Below are 19353 nucleotides of genomic sequence, written 5' to 3' on the forward strand. Positions count from 1 at the left end.
GATTGAAATATTAGCAAGAGGAAGAATCTCATCAGCAGTGAACCTGTTTAAACCATTCAAGGCCTTACACACCTCAGTCAGATCATCTGGCAGGTGACAAGTCTCCAGACATAGCACTTTGCAGGAATTAACTCTTTCTTGGTAAGAGAACCCCTTTTTTCTTCTCACCAATCTTGTTACCATTGTTTTTGCTCGCTCTAGCAACTCTATATCCTTCCTAAAATGAGGCCTCCAGATCTGTATGACTGTGATATAACCTAAACCATTGCCTTATACAAAGGGATGATCACTTCCATTACACTGTTGGAAAAATTCCTGTATATCATTCACAAGACCCCATGAACTGCTCTGGAAGCTTCTCTACACTGCTCAGAAATTTCATATCTGACTGCACAATTACCCTCATGTCTTTATCATTCTCAACTACTCTGAGTGCAGTAGAACAGAATTGGTACATTTCTCTGGGTTACTGCTACCCATATGCAGTACTTTACATTTGTTAATTTAAACTTCTGTTGCCACATCTCAATGTCAGCTGAAGTTGCCCAAGATCCTGTTGCAGTAGCATATTGTCATTACTCTAATTAAGAACCCTGTCAACCTTTGTATCACATGCGAACTTCTACATTAAGCCTGATATACCCTAATCAATACCATTGATAAATATACAAAACAACAATGGGCCCAACTCCGAGCCGTGTGGGGGATCTACGAATAACATTATTCCACGAGGAGCAGTGTCCTTTGATTACCACTCTCTGTATTCCCCCACTCAACCATATTTCTATTCATTGTAGCAACTTGCCCTTAATGTTATACTGCTCAATTTTCTACAGTAGTCTACCATTTTTAAAAGTATCAAAAGCTTTCCTAAAATTCAAGTATATGATATCGAAATTAATTTGCATCCCGTTACTTTATGACCACATCATGGTATCGAATCCAATTGGTCATACAAGACTTTCCCTTAACAAATCCATGCTGTGTCTGAATTATTAGTGCAGTTTTACCTATATGATCCTGCAAAGCTTTTTAACCAGTGACTACATTATTTTCCCTGGAACAGAAGTTAAAGTAATAGGTCTCAACTTACTCTTGTCAGCCCTTGATACCCCTTTGTGAATTGGAGATACATTTGCACTTTTCCAGTTCGTTGGGGACCTGCCCTGAGTCCAAGGATGCTCTCCTAATTGTTATGACTAATGGATAAAGATTCCGTTACTTTCTTTGCAGCGTTGTATAATATAACTGGATAGATCCCATCCACCCGAGGAATTTCTTATGTTTAACTTTATTATGTTTAGCTTTCTAACCTCCTGTGTGACTTGGTTGCAAACAAGCTTATATCTATCATAGGCTTCTGTGTTTCCTGATAATTTATATGCATCACTTGCGTTTTTCTTCTCTGCCAAGAGTCTAAATGTTCAGGCCTAAATGGATATCATCTGATATCCATTTAGGCCTGAACATCGAACAATTTTTCTTAATTGGCATGAAAAGCCTAGTAGCTTCCAAAATTAATTACTTGAATACTTCCAATTGAGAATTTGCTGTTGGTATCATCAGTTGGTCCCGCTGTATAGAATTTAAAAACTGTTTGAGAGCACCAAAGTCACCTTTACGAAAGCAAAAATTCTTTCCTTTATCCCCCGATGTTGTTACTTTAAGTAAATCCCGCTTCAGTACTCTGTGATCACTGCCACGTAGTGGTTCGTTTATCTGCAAATTCTTATTGCATGACTAAAAACTGCTCGTAACAAGATCAAGAGTATTATTTCCTCCGGTTGCCTCTCGAATATCCTGCTGTTGAAAACAATCATCCAATAAATCCAACAAAGTCGTGTTAGTGTGCGAGGGACCAATTACAAGTTCAAGTCAAAACCTGGGAATTTAAAATCCCCATTATTAGACATTCTGATTTATTGGCTCACCCTGTTTCTCTGTACAGTTGTCTATTGTATTCATCAAAGTTATAACACACTCCTGCCCTCATATTTCCTTTCCCAGTGCACAAGTCACACCAAGGATTTCTTTACATATATAAACTGTAAAAGGAAGGGGAAGAATCTGATTGGTCCACTTGACATCGATGGTTCGACTGTTGATGATCCTGCTCAGATAGCAAACAAACTGAATGAGTATTTTGCATCTACATTCACACGTGAGGAATTATTAAGGTTTGAAAATGGCAGAAGGTTATCAAATTGTAGCAGGGTGCTTAATGATTTTGTAATAACTGAGAGGAAAGTGGAGGAGAAATTGTTGAAGTTAAACATAAGAAAAGCACCTGGGGTGGATGGGATCTATCCAGTTATATTAAAGGAGGCAGCAAAGCAACTAAGCAAACCCTTAGCCATAATTCTGAGGGCATCCTTGGACTCAGGGGAGGTTCCCACGGACTGGAGATGTGCAAATGTATCCCCAATTCACAAAGGGGGATCAAAGGGTGACACGAGTAATTACAGACCAGTTAGTTTAACTTCTGTTCCGTGTAAAATAATGGAGTCACTGGTTAAAGATGCATTGTAGAATCATCTAGACAAGACTGCAGCAATAATTCAGACAAAGTATGAGTTTGTTAAGGGAAAGTCTTGTCTGACAAATTTGATAGGATATTGTGATGTGGTTACAAAGGAACCGGATGCAAAAAATAATTTGATATCATATATTTAGATTTCAGGAAAGCTTTTGACACTGTTGCGCATGAAAGACCATTGTACAAATTGGAGCAGAATGGTATTAAGGGTAAGTTGCTACAATGGATAAAAGGATGGTTAAGTGGGAGAAGACAGAGGTGGTAATTAATGGGTGCTGCTCTTTGTGGACTAATGTTATTAGTGGAGTCCCACAGGGTTCGGTGCTGAGTCCACTGTTGTTTTGTATATTTATCAATGATATTGATGAAGGTATATCAGGCTTAATGTCGAAGTTTGCAGATGATACAAAGGTTGGCAGGGTGTTTAATGACAGTAATGGCAGTGTGCTACTGCAACAGGATCTAGATAATTTGGGCAGATGGGCTAAGAAGTGGCAACTGAAGTTTAACATCGACAAATGCAAAGCACTGCATATGGGTACAAGTAACCTCCAGAGAAACGTACCAACTGTGTGGTACTACGCTTAAGGTGGTAGAAAATGAAAAAGACCTGGGCGTAATTGTGCAGTCAGATATGAAGTTTTCTGAGCAATGCAGCCAGGCTGCCAGGGCAGGTCATGGGGTTTTGTCAATGATATATAGGAATTTTGCTAGCAGGGAAAAGGAGGTGATTGTCCCTCTGTATAAGGCAATGGTCAGGCCACGCCTTGAGTACTGCATACAGGTCTGGAGGCCTCATTTTAGGAAGGATGTAGATTTACTTGAGCGTGTACAGAGAAGGGCAACAAGATTGGTGAGGGGAATGAAGGGATCCTCTTACCAAGAAAGACTTAAGTTCTGCAAATTGCAGTGGCTGGAGACTAGGCACCTGCGCGGTGATCTGATTGAGGTATATAAGGCCTTGAATGGGTTGAGCACGCTGAATTCTGATGGGATCCTTCCACTTGTTCAGATTACGAACCTAAGGGGGCATAAATTCAAATTAAGAAAGGACAGATCTAGAATAGATGTGCGGAAATTTGCCTTTCGCCAGCGTATGGTTAATTGCTGGAACAAACTTCCATCTGTCGTTGCGGAAGTTGATAGGTTGAATAAATTTAAGGAGGAACTGGACAGGCATTTGGAGGGAATGGTGCGTTTTTTTTTTTTTTTTTTTTTTTTTGGCTGATGCTGCATAAGCTCATACACTTGCTTTCTTGCATCACATGCTACTACTACTACTTCTACTACTACTACCAAACAGACTCAACATTGCACTGTAAACCAAGCAGTCTTCTACAGGAGTCTTGGAGAAGACGTGAAAGACGGAAACGGACCACTAGAGTAAAACACGATTGAAGAGTTCTGGGGCAACATATGGAGCAGTGTAGTAAGATATAACAATTGATCCCCCCCCAGACAAATTCGTGCAGTGTAGCATTAGGGAAAAGTTATTACGATGGTTAAGTGGGAAAAGCAGTGGCGGATTACCCATTAAGGCAATGAGGCACGTGCATTGGGGCCCCAGGCTTTGGGGGGCCCCAAGCCAAGACATTTTCCTATAGTATTCTAAAATAGATTAATGTTTTCAGTAAACATAATAAAAATCTTGATTAATTTAAGCGAAAATCTTGATTAATTTAACCGAAAATTTAACCAAAAAATTCAAAAGTACAAGATTTCATTTATTTGCCACCTAACTTTTATTTATTTTTTATTCTTTTTTTTTATTATTATTTTTTGGGGGGGCCCCCAAATATAATTTGCCTAGGGGGCACCAACTATCCTTAATCCGCCACTGGGGAGAAGACAGAGAGTGGTTATCAATGGAAACTCATCTTGGTGGATTAATGTTATTAGTGGAGTCCCACACGGATCAATGCTAGGCCCATTGTTGTTTTCTGTATTTATTAATGATTTTTAAATTAATAATTTTTAAAGGAATATATCAGCCTTATTTTCTACATTTGCAGATGATACGAAAGTGACAGGGTGTTTAATCATAGTAATCAGGATGGGCTACTTCAAAAAAAAAAAGATCTAGAAAAATTAGACAGATTAGCTGAGAAGTGGCAGATGAAGCTTAGTATTGACAAATTCGAGGTGCGTCATACGGTCATATCAGTTATCTACGAATAAACTACCAACCGCGTGGTACTATACTCAATGAAAAAGACCTGGATGTAGTTATATAGTCAGATATGTAGTTCTCTGAGCAATGGACATAGGCTGGCAGGAGAACTCATGGGTTTTTTTTTTCAATAATATTTAGAAATTTTACCTGACAAATTTGATAAATTACTATGATGAGGTTATAAAGCAGTTGGAGGCGAGGCCGTATTGAAATATGGATACATTACGTATCCAGATTTTATTAGGGTCTTTGATAGTTCTTCATTAAAGGATATTACATGCATTAGAACAGGACGGAATAATAGGGAAGTTCTATCATTAGATTGTGGGGTTGGCTGAAGTACAGGAGAAAGAGTGGTCATAAATGGGAATCGCTAAGGTGGACTGTAGTAGCAAGTGTGACCCCTCTGTGATCAATGCTCGAGCCTTTTTTATTTCTTACCTTCTTAGAGTTGTAAAGCTTGCTATGGAACTTGGCGTCATTCTTAGGGTATTTAGTACACATGAGAGTCAGTTTGCTGTTAGCCATTGACTTACGAATACGGCTACGTTATGTAATTATTAATTATTTATGGCATCAGTTGTTATAATACAAATCTGCAAATATAAAAACACAAAAAAAGTATTCACTTTTTTTTTTTTTAGAGTTATCATGGCAGTGCTATGATTCACTGGCATAATATAGCAGCTACCAGCAGCTTTATAATGAAAAGGCATTTTGTGAAAAGAACATTGACGATCTTTTGTTTGTACTTGTTCGAGGTTTTTATTGAAAGATTATGATTAATGGTTGATACACATTTTATACTTTCACGTGAATATTTCTTTTCCAGACACAGGGAAATTCTGGAGACACTGCACGATCACCTGGTTGCAACCCTCCTAAAAATGGTGGAGATACTTGCCATGGTCTAGTAGTTAGAATAGCGTCGTCTCCTAAAAATGAAATAAAATAAATGAAATTAAAGAAATTGGATTGCTAAAGCTTAGCAATAATGCTTTAATTTTCATTTAAAAAATCATAATATTCTGAATTACTATAGACTTTACTATAATTACTAGTACATCTGAATTACTATAGAAAATCGTATCTAATTCTATCTAATTATTGTAGAATTAAATATGATGAATATTTTTATTGCATATTATCAAAAACCAGGAGGAGTTCAAGAATTCTTGTAAATTTCATGATTAGGCCTATATTATCCCCAGAGGCTCACATCTGGTGAGTATTGGATTGGCACACCCAGGGTTCTTAGCTGGATATCATCATTCTTCTCTTTTTTGATGATTCCTTTCTATTTTCTCTCTCTCTCTCTCAAGGTAACTCGAAAAATTTTTTTTTGGTCGGTTGCAGCATAAGCTTCAGGCTTCCTTGCACCATATGGCTAATAATAATAATAATTAATAAGGGATAAGACCATCCTGCACAACAGACCTGACATAACCCTTGTGGATGAGATGGAAAAGGTTACCTATCTGATTGACATAGCGGTGCCCAACACTAGCAATGTCCAGAAAACCATGAGGAAAAAAATAGGAAGTACACGAACCTGAGACATGAGGTCAAGGAGATGTAGAATATGCAAGAAGTATCGACCATCCCGATCATCGTGTCAATCACTGGTATGGTGCCAAAGACTCTACATAGCAGCTAGCAGCAATAGGTCTCCCAGAGAACAACTACAAGGAACTCCCAGAAAGTCGCAATCCTGAACACCTGTTGGACAGTCCAGAGAGTTCTTCGACCAACAGTAACACCAGACATTACAACCATACTGTGTACGTGGTAGCAGTACCCGTCACGGAGTGGAATCCCCCAATCAAGGAGAAATAATATAAGAACAATAATAATAATAATAATTGAGTGGGGTATACCTCAATCAACCTAAGCGAGGAGTCCCCTCAACCAGGAGACACAAACGAAACTAGAAAGATGGGCAGAAAAGACACTCCATGGCAGACACTACAATGATCTCCATCAAGATCACATAAATAAAAATGCTTCCAATGCATGGCTCACGAGCGTTACGCTCTTCCCCGCGAGAATGAAGGATTCATGTTTGCCATCCAAGACCAGGTAATCAGCACCAAGAACTATAGAAAATACATCGCCAAGGAGACCGGAGTGTTCGATGACACATGTCTACGATGCCACCTGGCCTCAAAAACGATCTAACACATCACTGCGGGATGCAAGGTGATCACCCAGGCTGAGTGCACTCATAGACACGACCAGGTAGCCAGGATAATACATCAGAAGCTAGCAAGGAAATACCAGTTTGGTCGAAGAAAGTGTACCGTACTACAATTAAAAACCGCAGGCAACACTAGAGACCCAACCCCCACAAGCTGTACTGGGACCGCGCCATAATAAAGGACAGGATAATCCCGCACAATAGACAGGACATAACCCTCTGGACTTGACAAGAAAAAGGCTACCTATTTGATCGATATAGTGGTAGTCAACAATGGAAACCTGCAGAAAACCCATGGGGAAAAAACAAGTACACGAATCTAAGACAAGGGATGAAAGAGATGTGGCATATGCAACAAATAACACCCATCCCGATTATCGTGTCAACCACAGATATGGTGCCAAAGACCCTACATAACAGCCTAGCAGCAATAGGTCTCCCAGCGAACACGTACAAGGAACTCCAGAAAGTCGCAATCCTGAACACCAGTAGGATAGTCAGAGAGTTCCTCGACCGAAAGTAACACCAGACATAACAACAACCACCCTGTGTACTTGGTAGCAATACCTGTCATGATGTGGAACCCCCAATCACGGAGAAATAATATAAAAGTAATAATAATAAACGTTTCTCTCCATTCCCGTCCCGTCCTTTCCATTCCCTACGTCCTCTACGCTGCTTTCCTGAAAAAATATTTAACTATTGAACACCTGTTTTTTTATTATATTATCAGTAATTACTATTATCCTGAATATTGATTAACTACTGATAATATAATAAAAAAACAGGTGTGCCTATATTACAATTTATCTCTGTGTTCGTATTCTATATTACGCTACCATAAACATTAAAACACGGCTATATTTAGAATGTAAAACGTCTCATTTAAACTATATATTCAAAATAATGGCTATTTAAAGTAAAAATACCTGAGATATCTTTGATGATACTTAAATATGTTCTGTTTCGTTTACTGAAAATATTTAACTACATTAACAAAACTCTGATTTCAGGGATAAGGTAAAATGAAACATATTTTAATTCAAACCTATGATAATTGTGTGAGAAGTAACGTAACAGATGCTTTGGGGAGGAATCAATGCCTTCTCTAGTAGCGAAACGTATGAATAAAGGCACACATATGACGTTGTTGTTGGGTTTTGGGTGCATCAGCAACTAAGGTATATTTCTCCCTGTATACTGTCTGTAACTTGCGTGTGTTCTGAGGTAGATTTTCACTTTGTTGGACGCAAAACCAGAGTTTCTGGGAGAAAAAAACATGCTGCCCTCGCCTGAGACCGACTAACTCAGCCACGTTGTGAAAAATCCCCATAAAATTTCCTTCCGTTATCAACGGAACTCAAACTCAGGTCTTTTCCACCTAGTGGGAAGGACGGCGATCCTACCAACTGTGCCATCCACGAAGCATATGCGTTTATTTTTCATGTTGTACATATCATTGTACACCTTTGTTTACATCAGTGTATACCTTTGTATAATAAGTGACTAAACTAAAATGGCGGACCTACTTGAATCGTGTATAAATAAAAAAAAAAGAGGCACAATAATCATTTCTGTATGTCAAAACGAATAAGTAGCCAAAATTTCATCAACAATTTGTTTGGTGCAATCAGTTGAAACATCACACTCCGCCATGTTTTTAATAAACGACAATGGCCATAAAGGTACAGATGGGAGATTTTTGCCACCTGCTACACAATCGCAGATTTGTTCTATCTTAATTTCATCTGCTAGGTGCTTTGAAAAAAAATTCTGGTTAGGAACCGATTTGGTTTCAACAGCGACTTTAAATGGTGTGTTGAAATTTTGGTAAATGAGAATTTTTTGGAATTTTAAAATAGAAGTGTATTAGTAAAATAGTGGATGAATGCTACAAGCAAATAAATTGAAAATTAGGGCAACATTTTGCCTCCATTTATGTTTCGTTGCATTGATGTGTGATTAAATATCTTTTTTTTTTTTTTACAAACGTTTTACATTGTTGTCACCTTACTTTTCACAGTCTTCATAAGAGATTAAAAAGCCTATGATAGTCAATATTGCATAATATCAGGATATATGCATATGTTAAATGGCAATTTTGTTCATTCCGTGCACTATTTCTGTACATTTATTTAGATTCTGTGTGTTTCTATCATCAGTTATGCCAAAATGTAAAATGGAAGTGAAACTTTCTAAATGGTACAATGAATAACAGATAGGTGAAGACAGCAGTCTAAAGTTCAAAAGAGCATTAAATGGGCTACCAAATAATCCCATACTTTATTCAATGACTAAGAGAAAGAGATATTATTTTTTAACTTAATATGCATTCCTTATTTTAAGAAATGATGTAACGTTATCATGTAACGAAATATTTCTTGCTTACCTAGCCACCTAGTTGCAAACGCTCGTCGTCTTGTATCCAATGAGACATTTCCAGGAGCTCCATGTAACGTTTTCATGTGGAAAACAACACAATCACCAGGCTGTTAATAATAATTTAGACAATTTAATCAATAAGACAGCAACTGATTTAAAAATGATCTGATTAAGTTTGCAAAATATTAGCGTACAAAGAATATTCAATTATAGAGAGGATGTCAAATTTATTTTACGAGTATAGTTCACATAATTTTCAAAGGTTGCAGCTACTATTGTGAAATAAGAACTAATATGTAAACATAACTTCAAGCTTTTATTCAAAGTGTTGGATGATCACAGATGACCAAGAAAACTTCCCTTACAATTAAGGTAAAAAAACAACAAACTATTTTATTGGGGATTTCCTGTGTTAAGAAATGACAAGCATATACCTGTCATTTCTTAACTGTCAATACGAGTTTAATTCTTGATTTCTCTCTTTACAGCTTTACTTCCATGTTCCTTTGAGAAGGATATCTTAAGTTATATTATGCTACCTTTTCAGTTACAGTAATCATACTGGTAACCATTCGATAAACGGAAAAATGCATTCATTTCATTTCAGCAGATTTTTTCTGCAGAATAAATCTGCAGGAATAAAACGAGGTGATCAGAGAATGAAGTCTGTGTATTATAATCCAGGCATTGGGGAATATTTAATCTATAAATGATCGCACATCTGTGAGAAAATTGGAGATGTGCCATCACGTTGACAAATGATTCCGAATACTGGTGCGCATTGGTCATTAGATGCTGTTGTAGAATGCCAAGATAGTGAAACAACTTGTTATCATTCATAGAGTACGTTAGTAGTGACACGTTCATGCTGAAAGATAGCAACTGATGGGTTGATACCCAATATTCTAACTTTGTTTTGTTAACCTTCCCATTAAACAACAAACTAAAATGTAACCCCAATTCACAAAGGAGGATCAAAGGCTGACACAAGTAATTATAGACCTGTTAGTTTAACTTCTGTTCCAGGTAAATTAATGGAGGCACTGGTTAAAGAAGCACTGCAGGATCATCTAGACAAGAATTCCGTTATAGCTCAGACGCAGCATGGTTTTGTTAAGGGCAGGTCTTGCCTGACCAATTTGATTGGATACTATGATGTAGTCACAAAAGAACTGGATGCAGGGAATAACTTTGATATTATATACTTGGATCTTAGAAAGGCTTTCGATACTGTTGCACATGGAAGACTGCTGCACAAATTGGAGCAGTGTGGCATTGGAGGCAAATTGCTGCTATGGATAAGGGGATGGTTGAGTGGCAGAAGACAGAGAGTGGTAATCAATGGACACTGCTCAACGTGGACTAATGTTATTAGTGGAGTTCCTCAAGGTTCAGTGTTGGGTCCGTTGTTGTTTTCGGTGTTTATGAATGATATTGATGATGGGATATCAAGTTTAATGTTCAAGTTTGCAGATGATACAAAGGTTGGTAGGGTCGTTGAGGACACTACTGACGCTATGCTGCTGCAACAGGATCTGGAAAGGTTGAACAGATGGGCTGAGAGGTGGCAAATGAAGTTTAACATTGACAAATGTAAAGTACTACATATGGGATACAGTAACCCCAGAGCAACGTATCAACTCTGCGGTACTACACTGACAGTGGTGGAGAATGAAAAGGACCTGGGGGTAATTGTGCAGGCAGATATGAAGTTCTCTGAGCAGTGCAGACGAGCTGCAAGAGTAGCTCATGGTGTCTTGTCAATGATATACAGGAATTTTTCTAGCAGGCATAGGGAGGTGATTATTCCCTTGTATAAGGCAATGGTTAGGCCACATCTTGAGTACTGTATACAGGTCTGGAGGCCTCATTTCAAGAAGGATGTAGAGCTGCTGGAACGGGTACAGAGAAGGGCAACAAGATTAGTAAATGGAACAAAGGGTTGCTCTTACGAAGAAAGGCTTAAGTTTTGCAAATTACAGAGTCTGGAGACTAGGCACCGGCGAGATGATCTGATAGAGGTGTATAAGGCTTTGAATGGTTTGAGCATGCTCAATGCCAATGGGATTCTTCATCTAGCTCAGAATAATCACCTCAGAGGGCATAAATTCAAATTGAGGAAGGACGGATGTCGGATAGATGTGCGGAAATTTGCCTTTGGCCAGCGGGTGGTTGGTTGGTGGAACCGACTTCCATCACTCGTTGTTGAAGTTGATAGCCTAAACAAATTTAAAGCTCAACTGGACAGGTATTTCGAACGAACGGAGGGGTGAAATGGAAGTGGGTTTTTTTTTTTTTTTTTTTGGCTGATGCTGAATAAGCTTGCTTTCTTGCATCATATGCCTCTTCTAATGCTAATGCTAATGCTAATGCTAAAATAATAAATTAAAATAAAAAGTAAGTATATTTTGATATAGAATTGCGGTTTGGAGGAAAGCACAACCACTAGATTTCCCAATCAGATTTACAAGACAGCCATGGAAGGAAGAAATATAAATTTAATTTATTACAATATTGGTAGAACAGCAAAAGAAGGGAATCTGACCAAATAAGAAAGGAATTGCAAGCTCTTGACAGAGGCCCAATCCTTGCAATTCAATGGATATACAATTCAAGATACTAATAAAATGACTTAATAAAAGATGAATCCAAACCTTCCTTACCGAGAAAAAGTTGGATATAATTTTAAGATGGGGTGGGTGAATAAGTCAAGCAGTATTTCTTCGAATATGTCAAATTTTTATGTTCATCATGGAAGAAGGGAACCTACCTAAATCCAACACTATTCTGAACACTGCTTTGGAGGGGGGGGGGATCCTCTGTGCCACAAGTGATTATATCAAAACAAAAATGTTTATATGCTTAAAGTATTATCATTAATATGAATAAGAAAATTGAGCTCTTTGCTCCAAAACATAAATTCAGCGCATATGGTATTAAAAGTATTATAAAGTATCCGGAGACTCAATATTTAAAAACAGATCTGCTCATTGTACACTTACCTGCACGTCCCAATTCAATATCCGGTATTTCTCTTTATTAGCCTCGATATCTGGAACTGTTTCATAAATTCTGTCACTCGTTTTTGAAATTGTTTCATAGTTTAGCATAGTAGCGAACTTCCTTGGATGGAACCAGGTATTCCATCTATGTGATCCCGCAACGAACTGAATCGTAGTATTTAGTGGAACTGGATCAACTGGCGTCCAAATTGAGCAAACCTTGCAAGGAAAAGTTCATTTTATATCATAAGCTTCAATTAAGTTTAGTTTAAATTAATGAAAGATCATTGAGTTCTTTACATATCTTATTGGCAATAATGCTACATATGGCGAATACAAAATAGGATGAACCAAATTAAACTTAGCGTACAGGAACGTGTTACTTTCTTTCTTTTTTTTTTATAAATGGGCTCAATGGAATGCATACGTATTACGCTTTGAATGTAATATAAAATGTGTTCATGAATGTGTGAATTGTCTTGAAATTTTCCAGTACGTGCTGCCATCTCTTATCTGCTTCTAACTAATAGTATATACAGTTTATAATAGATGGCAGCACTAATATAGTTTTGAAAATTGCCTTTGTTTCGAATAACAGCAAATATGTGCGCGAAATGGATTCTATAAGGTGGTTTAGTGCGTTTTGGTTTAATTGTAACCATCCTTCCAAAAAATATCGCGTAACTGCGACAGAGTTGGAGGAAGAGGACTTCGCTGCCGAATAGCCTTCTCCAGCATATCCCACACATTCTCAATAAGATTGAGATAAGGTGAATGTAGGGACCAGGAAAGATGGTGGAAATCCTGTGATCATGATAGTGAAAGTCCCGTGTCATGTTCTCCGAACCATTCTTGAACGATGCGCTGCTGCATTGTCATCCATAACTGGGCATCACTTCCAGGATAAAAGTGTAACACTGCGAGGTTCTACTACAGAGCTGTTCTATTGCAGGATGCAGTAGAACAGCCTGTGCAGTCTTTATACTGGACGAGGCAACACGTCATCGCTCCACGTCACAGCTTTCTCTGCATCTATTTGCATTTCTTTTGTCTATGACTTAATACAAAGTCACAATACTTAATTCAAAAGTTCGTATTTTTTTGGCCAGTGCCTGTATTTGGTGACTGAAGGGAGTGAATATTTGGTCTGGACATTTTTGATTATGCAGACGCGATTTCGATATAAAAAATAAATAATATTTCTTTGCTACCACATGTCATTTTTGGTATTAGGTAATAATTTGTATTTTGGTAGCTTATGAAAACTGATATTTCGAATGTGAGAATCGAAATGCTAAATTACAGTGTGTTTGGAGCATCGCTATAGACGATATCCTTCAGATACCTGATAACCTAAATGCCGTAGAGGCGATGAAGTGAATAAATATGCAATTTACAGAGAAATTCTTTGCTAATTATCCTGTTGGCTGGAAAAAAAAAAAACCTGCAGGCAACAGTTATTGAACAGAAGTCGTAATAGGAGATGATAAATAAATATCTTTCACTGTTGTATAGTAGGAAGAGACCTATACATAACATATCATGGCTCTAAAATCAGAAGTTTACAAGCACATTTGAAGAACTTCCGATACTACAATTTGAGGTCATTAAAATGTTAATCGGACTATGCCACTAACCGGGTTAGCATATACATAAATGTTATGAATATGCTAACATTATATGCTATATGTTTTTTTATGAAAACCCCAAAACACGAGAGGTATTACAACCTATAATACTTAGTACTGTGCTTGGGTGGAAGGTTGAGAAGACGAAAGAAGATATTTGTTGACTTGAACGTCTGTAGACTTTAATTTTCAGGAAATACGTATGAAGGAAGGTTGTTCCAGAAAACGGCAGTTGAATGAATAAACGAGGAAGATGAAAGTTGGTTCTGTGGGTTTGAAGCTGGACAGTAAATGGATGTTGGCTGGTGTTCGGCTGTTTTGAAAGAGAGAGCGGGAATTATAGAAGCCAATTCAGAAGAACAGTGCCCATGGAAGTATCTGTAGAAGAGGCATGCAGCAGAAACAGTAATGAGAAATTTAACGTCTATGAGAAAGCGGGTGGAGAGACTCTGTTAGAGATGAATCATCAATTAACCTAACTGCCCTCTTCTGAATGGAATCAAGAAGCCTGAGAGAGGTTTTGGGGGCACCACCCCAAATGTGGGAACAATATTCCATGGCAGGGCAAATGAGTGAACAGCTGTTTGGAAGAAAAGTAACGCCGAGAGTGAAACAGAAAATCAAGTTTTTTAGATGCAGAGGAAGCAATATTTGTAATGTGCTTGTGTCAAGAGAGATTAGAAGTCAGGGTAATCCCCAAAAGAGATACATTATCTTGCCTAGAAATCGGAGTGTCACCAAAGATAAGCATAGGAGCAGAAGAATGTCCTTTTTGCGAGATATAAGTCAAGACTGAGTTTTAGAAGGATTAAAATCAACTAAGTTGTCATTGCCCCAATGGAGAATTAACTGGAGATCGGCATTTATTGAATTGGTAGCGGATATTCGAGAAGTTGAAGTTGATTGAGCGGGGCAAGGTTTTTAAAAATGGAAAGTGGACTGCAATGTGCTATCATCGGCAAAACTATGGATAGGATTTCCAGTCAATGGAAGAGGGTCATTAATATACAAGAGGAAAAGAGTCGGGGAAAGAACTGAAACTTGGGAGACACCAGCATTAGTGGAGAAGTTAAAAGACAGAGAGCCATCTACCATTACCCTCAGTGAGCGATCACAGAGAAAAGTGGATAATCAATAACAAAAAACAGTTGTCAAATCATAAGATGGAAGCTTGTTTAGAAGACCTTTATGCCAAACACGATCGAAAGCCTTTAAAATATCAAGAGCAACTGGGTGTGTTTCACCGAACGTTTCCATTGAATTTATCCATAAATGGGTAAAATAAGCCAGAACATCACCAGTGGATCGACAGTGACGGAATCCATACTGGCGATCGTTGATCAAATGGAAGGTTTCCAGGTAGTTTAAAAGTTGGCAGTTAATTGATTTCTCCATTATTTTAGAAAGAGTAGAGGTAACTGCTTTGGGACGATCATTGGATAGGAGTGATTTGTTGCCCTTTTTGGCTGGATAGGAGCAAATTTCCACGCAGAAGCGAAACCACCTATGGAATAACAAAGTGAAAAAAGGCGGCAAAGAACAGGAGTAAATTCAGAAGCACAGGTTTTGAGAGCAAGTAGAGAAATACCATCAGGACCTGGAGTTTTCTTAGCATCAAGATTCGCCAAAATCCTACTGACATCCTTTTGACGGAAGACCACAGGAGGTATTGAAGGGAGCATGTCGGGAATGGTGGGAAGTGTTTCCCAAGATCATTAATACACGAGTTGGAAGAAAAAATGGGACGCTAGCAGATCAGCTTTATTCTTGGTGAAGTGACAACAGAACCATCTGGTTTTGACAGAGGTGGGAGCAGAGATGGGCAAACGTTGCGGCCAATAGCTTTGGCAAGAGACCAGAATGCTCGGCTACCATTAGGGCAAGAAGCAAGTTTTTTACTCTTAGCCTATTCAAAGTCTAGTTTGGACTGATTAATAACTGCTTTACAATTGTTGCGAGCTTTGCTGTAGGGAAAAAATTAAACTGAAGAATTGGATACAAGCCAATTCCGATATGCAACATTTTTCTCTTGAACAGCCTTAGCACATTTATTGAAAAACCCAAGTTTAGATGAAAGACGAGATTTTAAAGTTGAGTGTGGGATAAAGAATTCCATTCCTACAAGAATAATTTCACTGACACGCTCTGAGAAAACGTTGATATCAGAAGTTTGAAACAGTAATCCGACCAAGGAAAAGAAGAAAAGAAATCTCGCAGGTCATCCCATTTTGCATTCTTGTAATGCCAAACAACACGAGGTTGAGAATAGTCATGAAATAAAGGCTCCATTGGAGCAGAGACAATCGCCAAGTTGTGATCTGTGTTGACTAAAGGACCACTCACTTCGACTGTGTACTTAGAAGAGTTGTTTGTGAGAAAAAGATCAAGTGTGTTAGCTGTATGGTTAGGATTGTCCGGTATTCTGGTAGGTAAATGAACAATCTGTGCCAGGCTATTAGTAATTGCAAAAGCCACAGCAGCTCGACCAGCTGGGTCTGTATGACTAGAAAACGGAAACCAGCTGAAGTTGTGAACATTAAAATCATCAAGAAAAATGACCTCACTGTTAGGAAAGTTGGATTGGAGAAAGTCAAGTTTCAAAGAGAGGAAGTCAAAAGAGTTCCAAGTGATTAGTCGAGTTGGGAGAATGGTAGAGACAACAGATGAATTTGACAGAATGAGGTAGAGAGATTTTAAGCCACAGAAGATTGAAAAGAGGAGATTCCAAATTATCAAGTCTCTAACAGGGAATATCGGAACGGACATATGCACAAGTACCATCTTCATGGCGAAAGGAATCATACAGCGAATAATTTTGGCAACTGAAATGAGCAGGAGTTAAATCAACTGATAACTGAGATTCTGCCAGAAAAAGTACACGGAGTTTGACAGACTGTAAGTGGAAATGGGCATCATTGAGATTATAGCTGAGACCACGTATGTTTGTGAAATGAACTAGGAAGTGTTTGGGAAGATTATATCTTTTTACAGATAAGTTTGCTCTATTAGTTTGACAATTCATAGTGTATTCAATAGTAAGGAAAAGTGGGGGGACATTCTGTATGAAGATCTTGTATCCAGATCCTTGACATAACATGTCCTCGACAATGCCCCCCCCCCCCCGCATACACACTACTCGGATTCCCTCCAGTCACTATTTGGCAGAGTGGAGGTAGCAAGATTATACACTAGCTGATCCGGAAGCCTGCTAGAGAGTTATCAACAGGTTCGGTCCGGTGTACTAACTAGCGGCCGGCCTGCGAACACTATTTTAGAGATGTACCCTCGTAAAGAAGTCTGGATCTCGCCATGGTGTTCATCATAACCTCAAAAGACATTAATCATACTGAATGATGGGGAAGGGTTGGGTGGAAGTTAGCTCTGGAGACTAAACATGGGTTCCACCAGTTCAAGCCTCTAATAAGCTAAGTGGTGGTATTGCACCGGTTGATGAGAGTTGAAGGCGAAATAGCTTTCACGCAAATATTTTAATAATAAAATAGTTTGTAGTTTTTAATTTCGAGAAAAGTAAAATTTATTAAACTGTAATTTATACATGAAATATTCGGATACAAATTAAAATTATATAATTATAAATTCCTATGTTTCACGCCTCCGTAGAAGCATAAAATACATGAGTTACCTTGCGTGCAACATCAAAATACATATTATCTTACTTTGAATCCATCAATAGGGTAGTAGGGCTGGTCATGATGCCAAGGCGTTTCCTTAGTTGTACCTGGCTCCTTGACTAGTACATGCTCATGGTAGAAAGCCGCATACTAAAGAGAAAATTGACGGCCTTGTCAGTATAAATATACATGAAATAAGATTGATAGGTATTCAATGAAAAGAAAATCAATAATAATAATATTTATGTTATACTCAAAATATTGAAACCAATATTTAGATATTCCCTGTTTTGTTCTAATTTTGTAAGAATTATATTAAGTGTTTATTAGCTCATTGATTTTGTACCAAGACAAATAAGGCATCAGTGTATTGTGCTTGTAAATTGTGGATTCTCTGTTAACCAGTAAGTCCATTGTCCTAAACTACTGAGTTGCCATTCACTAGAGAATCTCGAAGAATCTGAGAAAGGAATCACAACGTAGCCAAAGTACAGAATCTAAAAATAAGAGAACTATGCTAATTACGCTCTCACAGATAGCGCAATGGGTAGCCTGATTATTCTCTGAACAGCACAAAAAACAAAACAAAAAAATAATGATTGCGGGGGACCTCCTTTCATTAATTAATTCCAATTTTTAAAACTTTTAGTTAACACTTTTATATTACTGCATGTGTTTATAAATATGATCCGTAGTTATTAACTTTTATTTAATTTACTTTCGCTTACAAACATATTTACTTTAAATGGCAATATTCTCATTAACCATCCAACTGTTGGATCCGAACATGTGTAAGCTTACTTTTAGCCACTCAAGCATATCTAGGGCATTATATGTAATATATACATAGAGCGCTCTCAAAAAGGGATTTGCTTGTCCAGTGCTCATCTTCAAAAACAGACTTTTTTTTTAATTATACAATTAACCATGACTTCCAGCCTTTCTATGTTCGTACATAATCATAGTCCCTCCTCGACTCTGTCCAAAAGACAGCAGCCAGATTAATTAATGGTCCGTCTCTAACAACATCTCACTCCACTTACTATCGCAAAGACATCTACTTCTGTTGCATTCCTTCTCTTCAGATATTTTAATGGACAATTCTCGCTCTAGGAATCTATAATTGCACGCTTTATTTCAAACCAATACAACGTTTCTATCCATTAGGAAATGTGCTTCAAGTTCAGTTCCAAACTTACTTCACCGACTAAATCCGTCACGGCTAGTTGCTTTTTTTGATATTTTTCCCTTTTTCAGGTTCAACCTTTCTCTTATTTATTTTCTTCAAATTAAAATTATGCATTTCTCCTACAGAAATTAAATTCCAAAGTCATCTCATTCACCACATGGCTAGTGTGCTATAGGTTTCAATAACCTTTCTTATTTTGGGAAAAAGAACCAGCAGCACCAATATTATCTAGCACTGCTGCTACGAAGAATAAAATGTGTTCCATATAAATTTATAATACGCTTATTAAACAAGTTTTTAGAATTTGAGAAACCCACCTCAGATTCCATCAATCTTCCAGCTATTTCGGCGGCAACCGAATGAAAAGCGAAGTCCTTGAATTCCTCTATCCATTGCCAGTTACAATAGTCATCGAAAAAGATCCCATCGCCACTTTCACCTTTCAAACTAGCCGAGTATTTACTTGGCTTAGCCAAATTTTTTTCAATTCCTTTAGCCACAGAGTTTATCCAGTGGCTTTCAAATACGTTTCTTAAACAAATGGCACCGTTTTCACTGTACTCTCGGATAACCTCTGCAGTTACGATGTCGGTCACAGTCATTGCTGTTCAGTA

The 19353-nt window shown here is 37.9% G+C and overlaps 1 protein-coding gene across 1 annotated transcript; it reads right to left on the reverse strand.

Moving 5' to 3' along the window:
- Positions 1-5469: 5469 nt before the first annotated feature.
- Positions 5470-19353, reverse strand: LOC150090949 (putative phytanoyl-CoA dioxygenase). The gene is made up of 5 exons (XM_090380810.1): positions 19057-19353; positions 17596-17700; positions 12291-12509; positions 9296-9395; positions 5470-5644 (listed from the first exon to the last, which is right to left on the reverse strand). The coding sequence occupies exons 1-5, from the start codon at positions 19339-19341 to the stop codon at positions 5511-5513; spliced, it is 843 nt and encodes a 280-aa protein (XP_090236936.1). The 5' UTR covers positions 19342-19353; the 3' UTR covers positions 5470-5510.

The sequence above is a fragment of the Mastigoproctus giganteus genome, chromosome 1, assembly GCF_048544385.1.
Source record: "Mastigoproctus giganteus isolate SK-2022 chromosome 1, ASM4854438v1, whole genome shotgun sequence".
NCBI classification, from domain to species: Eukaryota; Metazoa; Arthropoda; class Arachnida; order Uropygi; family Thelyphonidae; genus Mastigoproctus; species Mastigoproctus giganteus.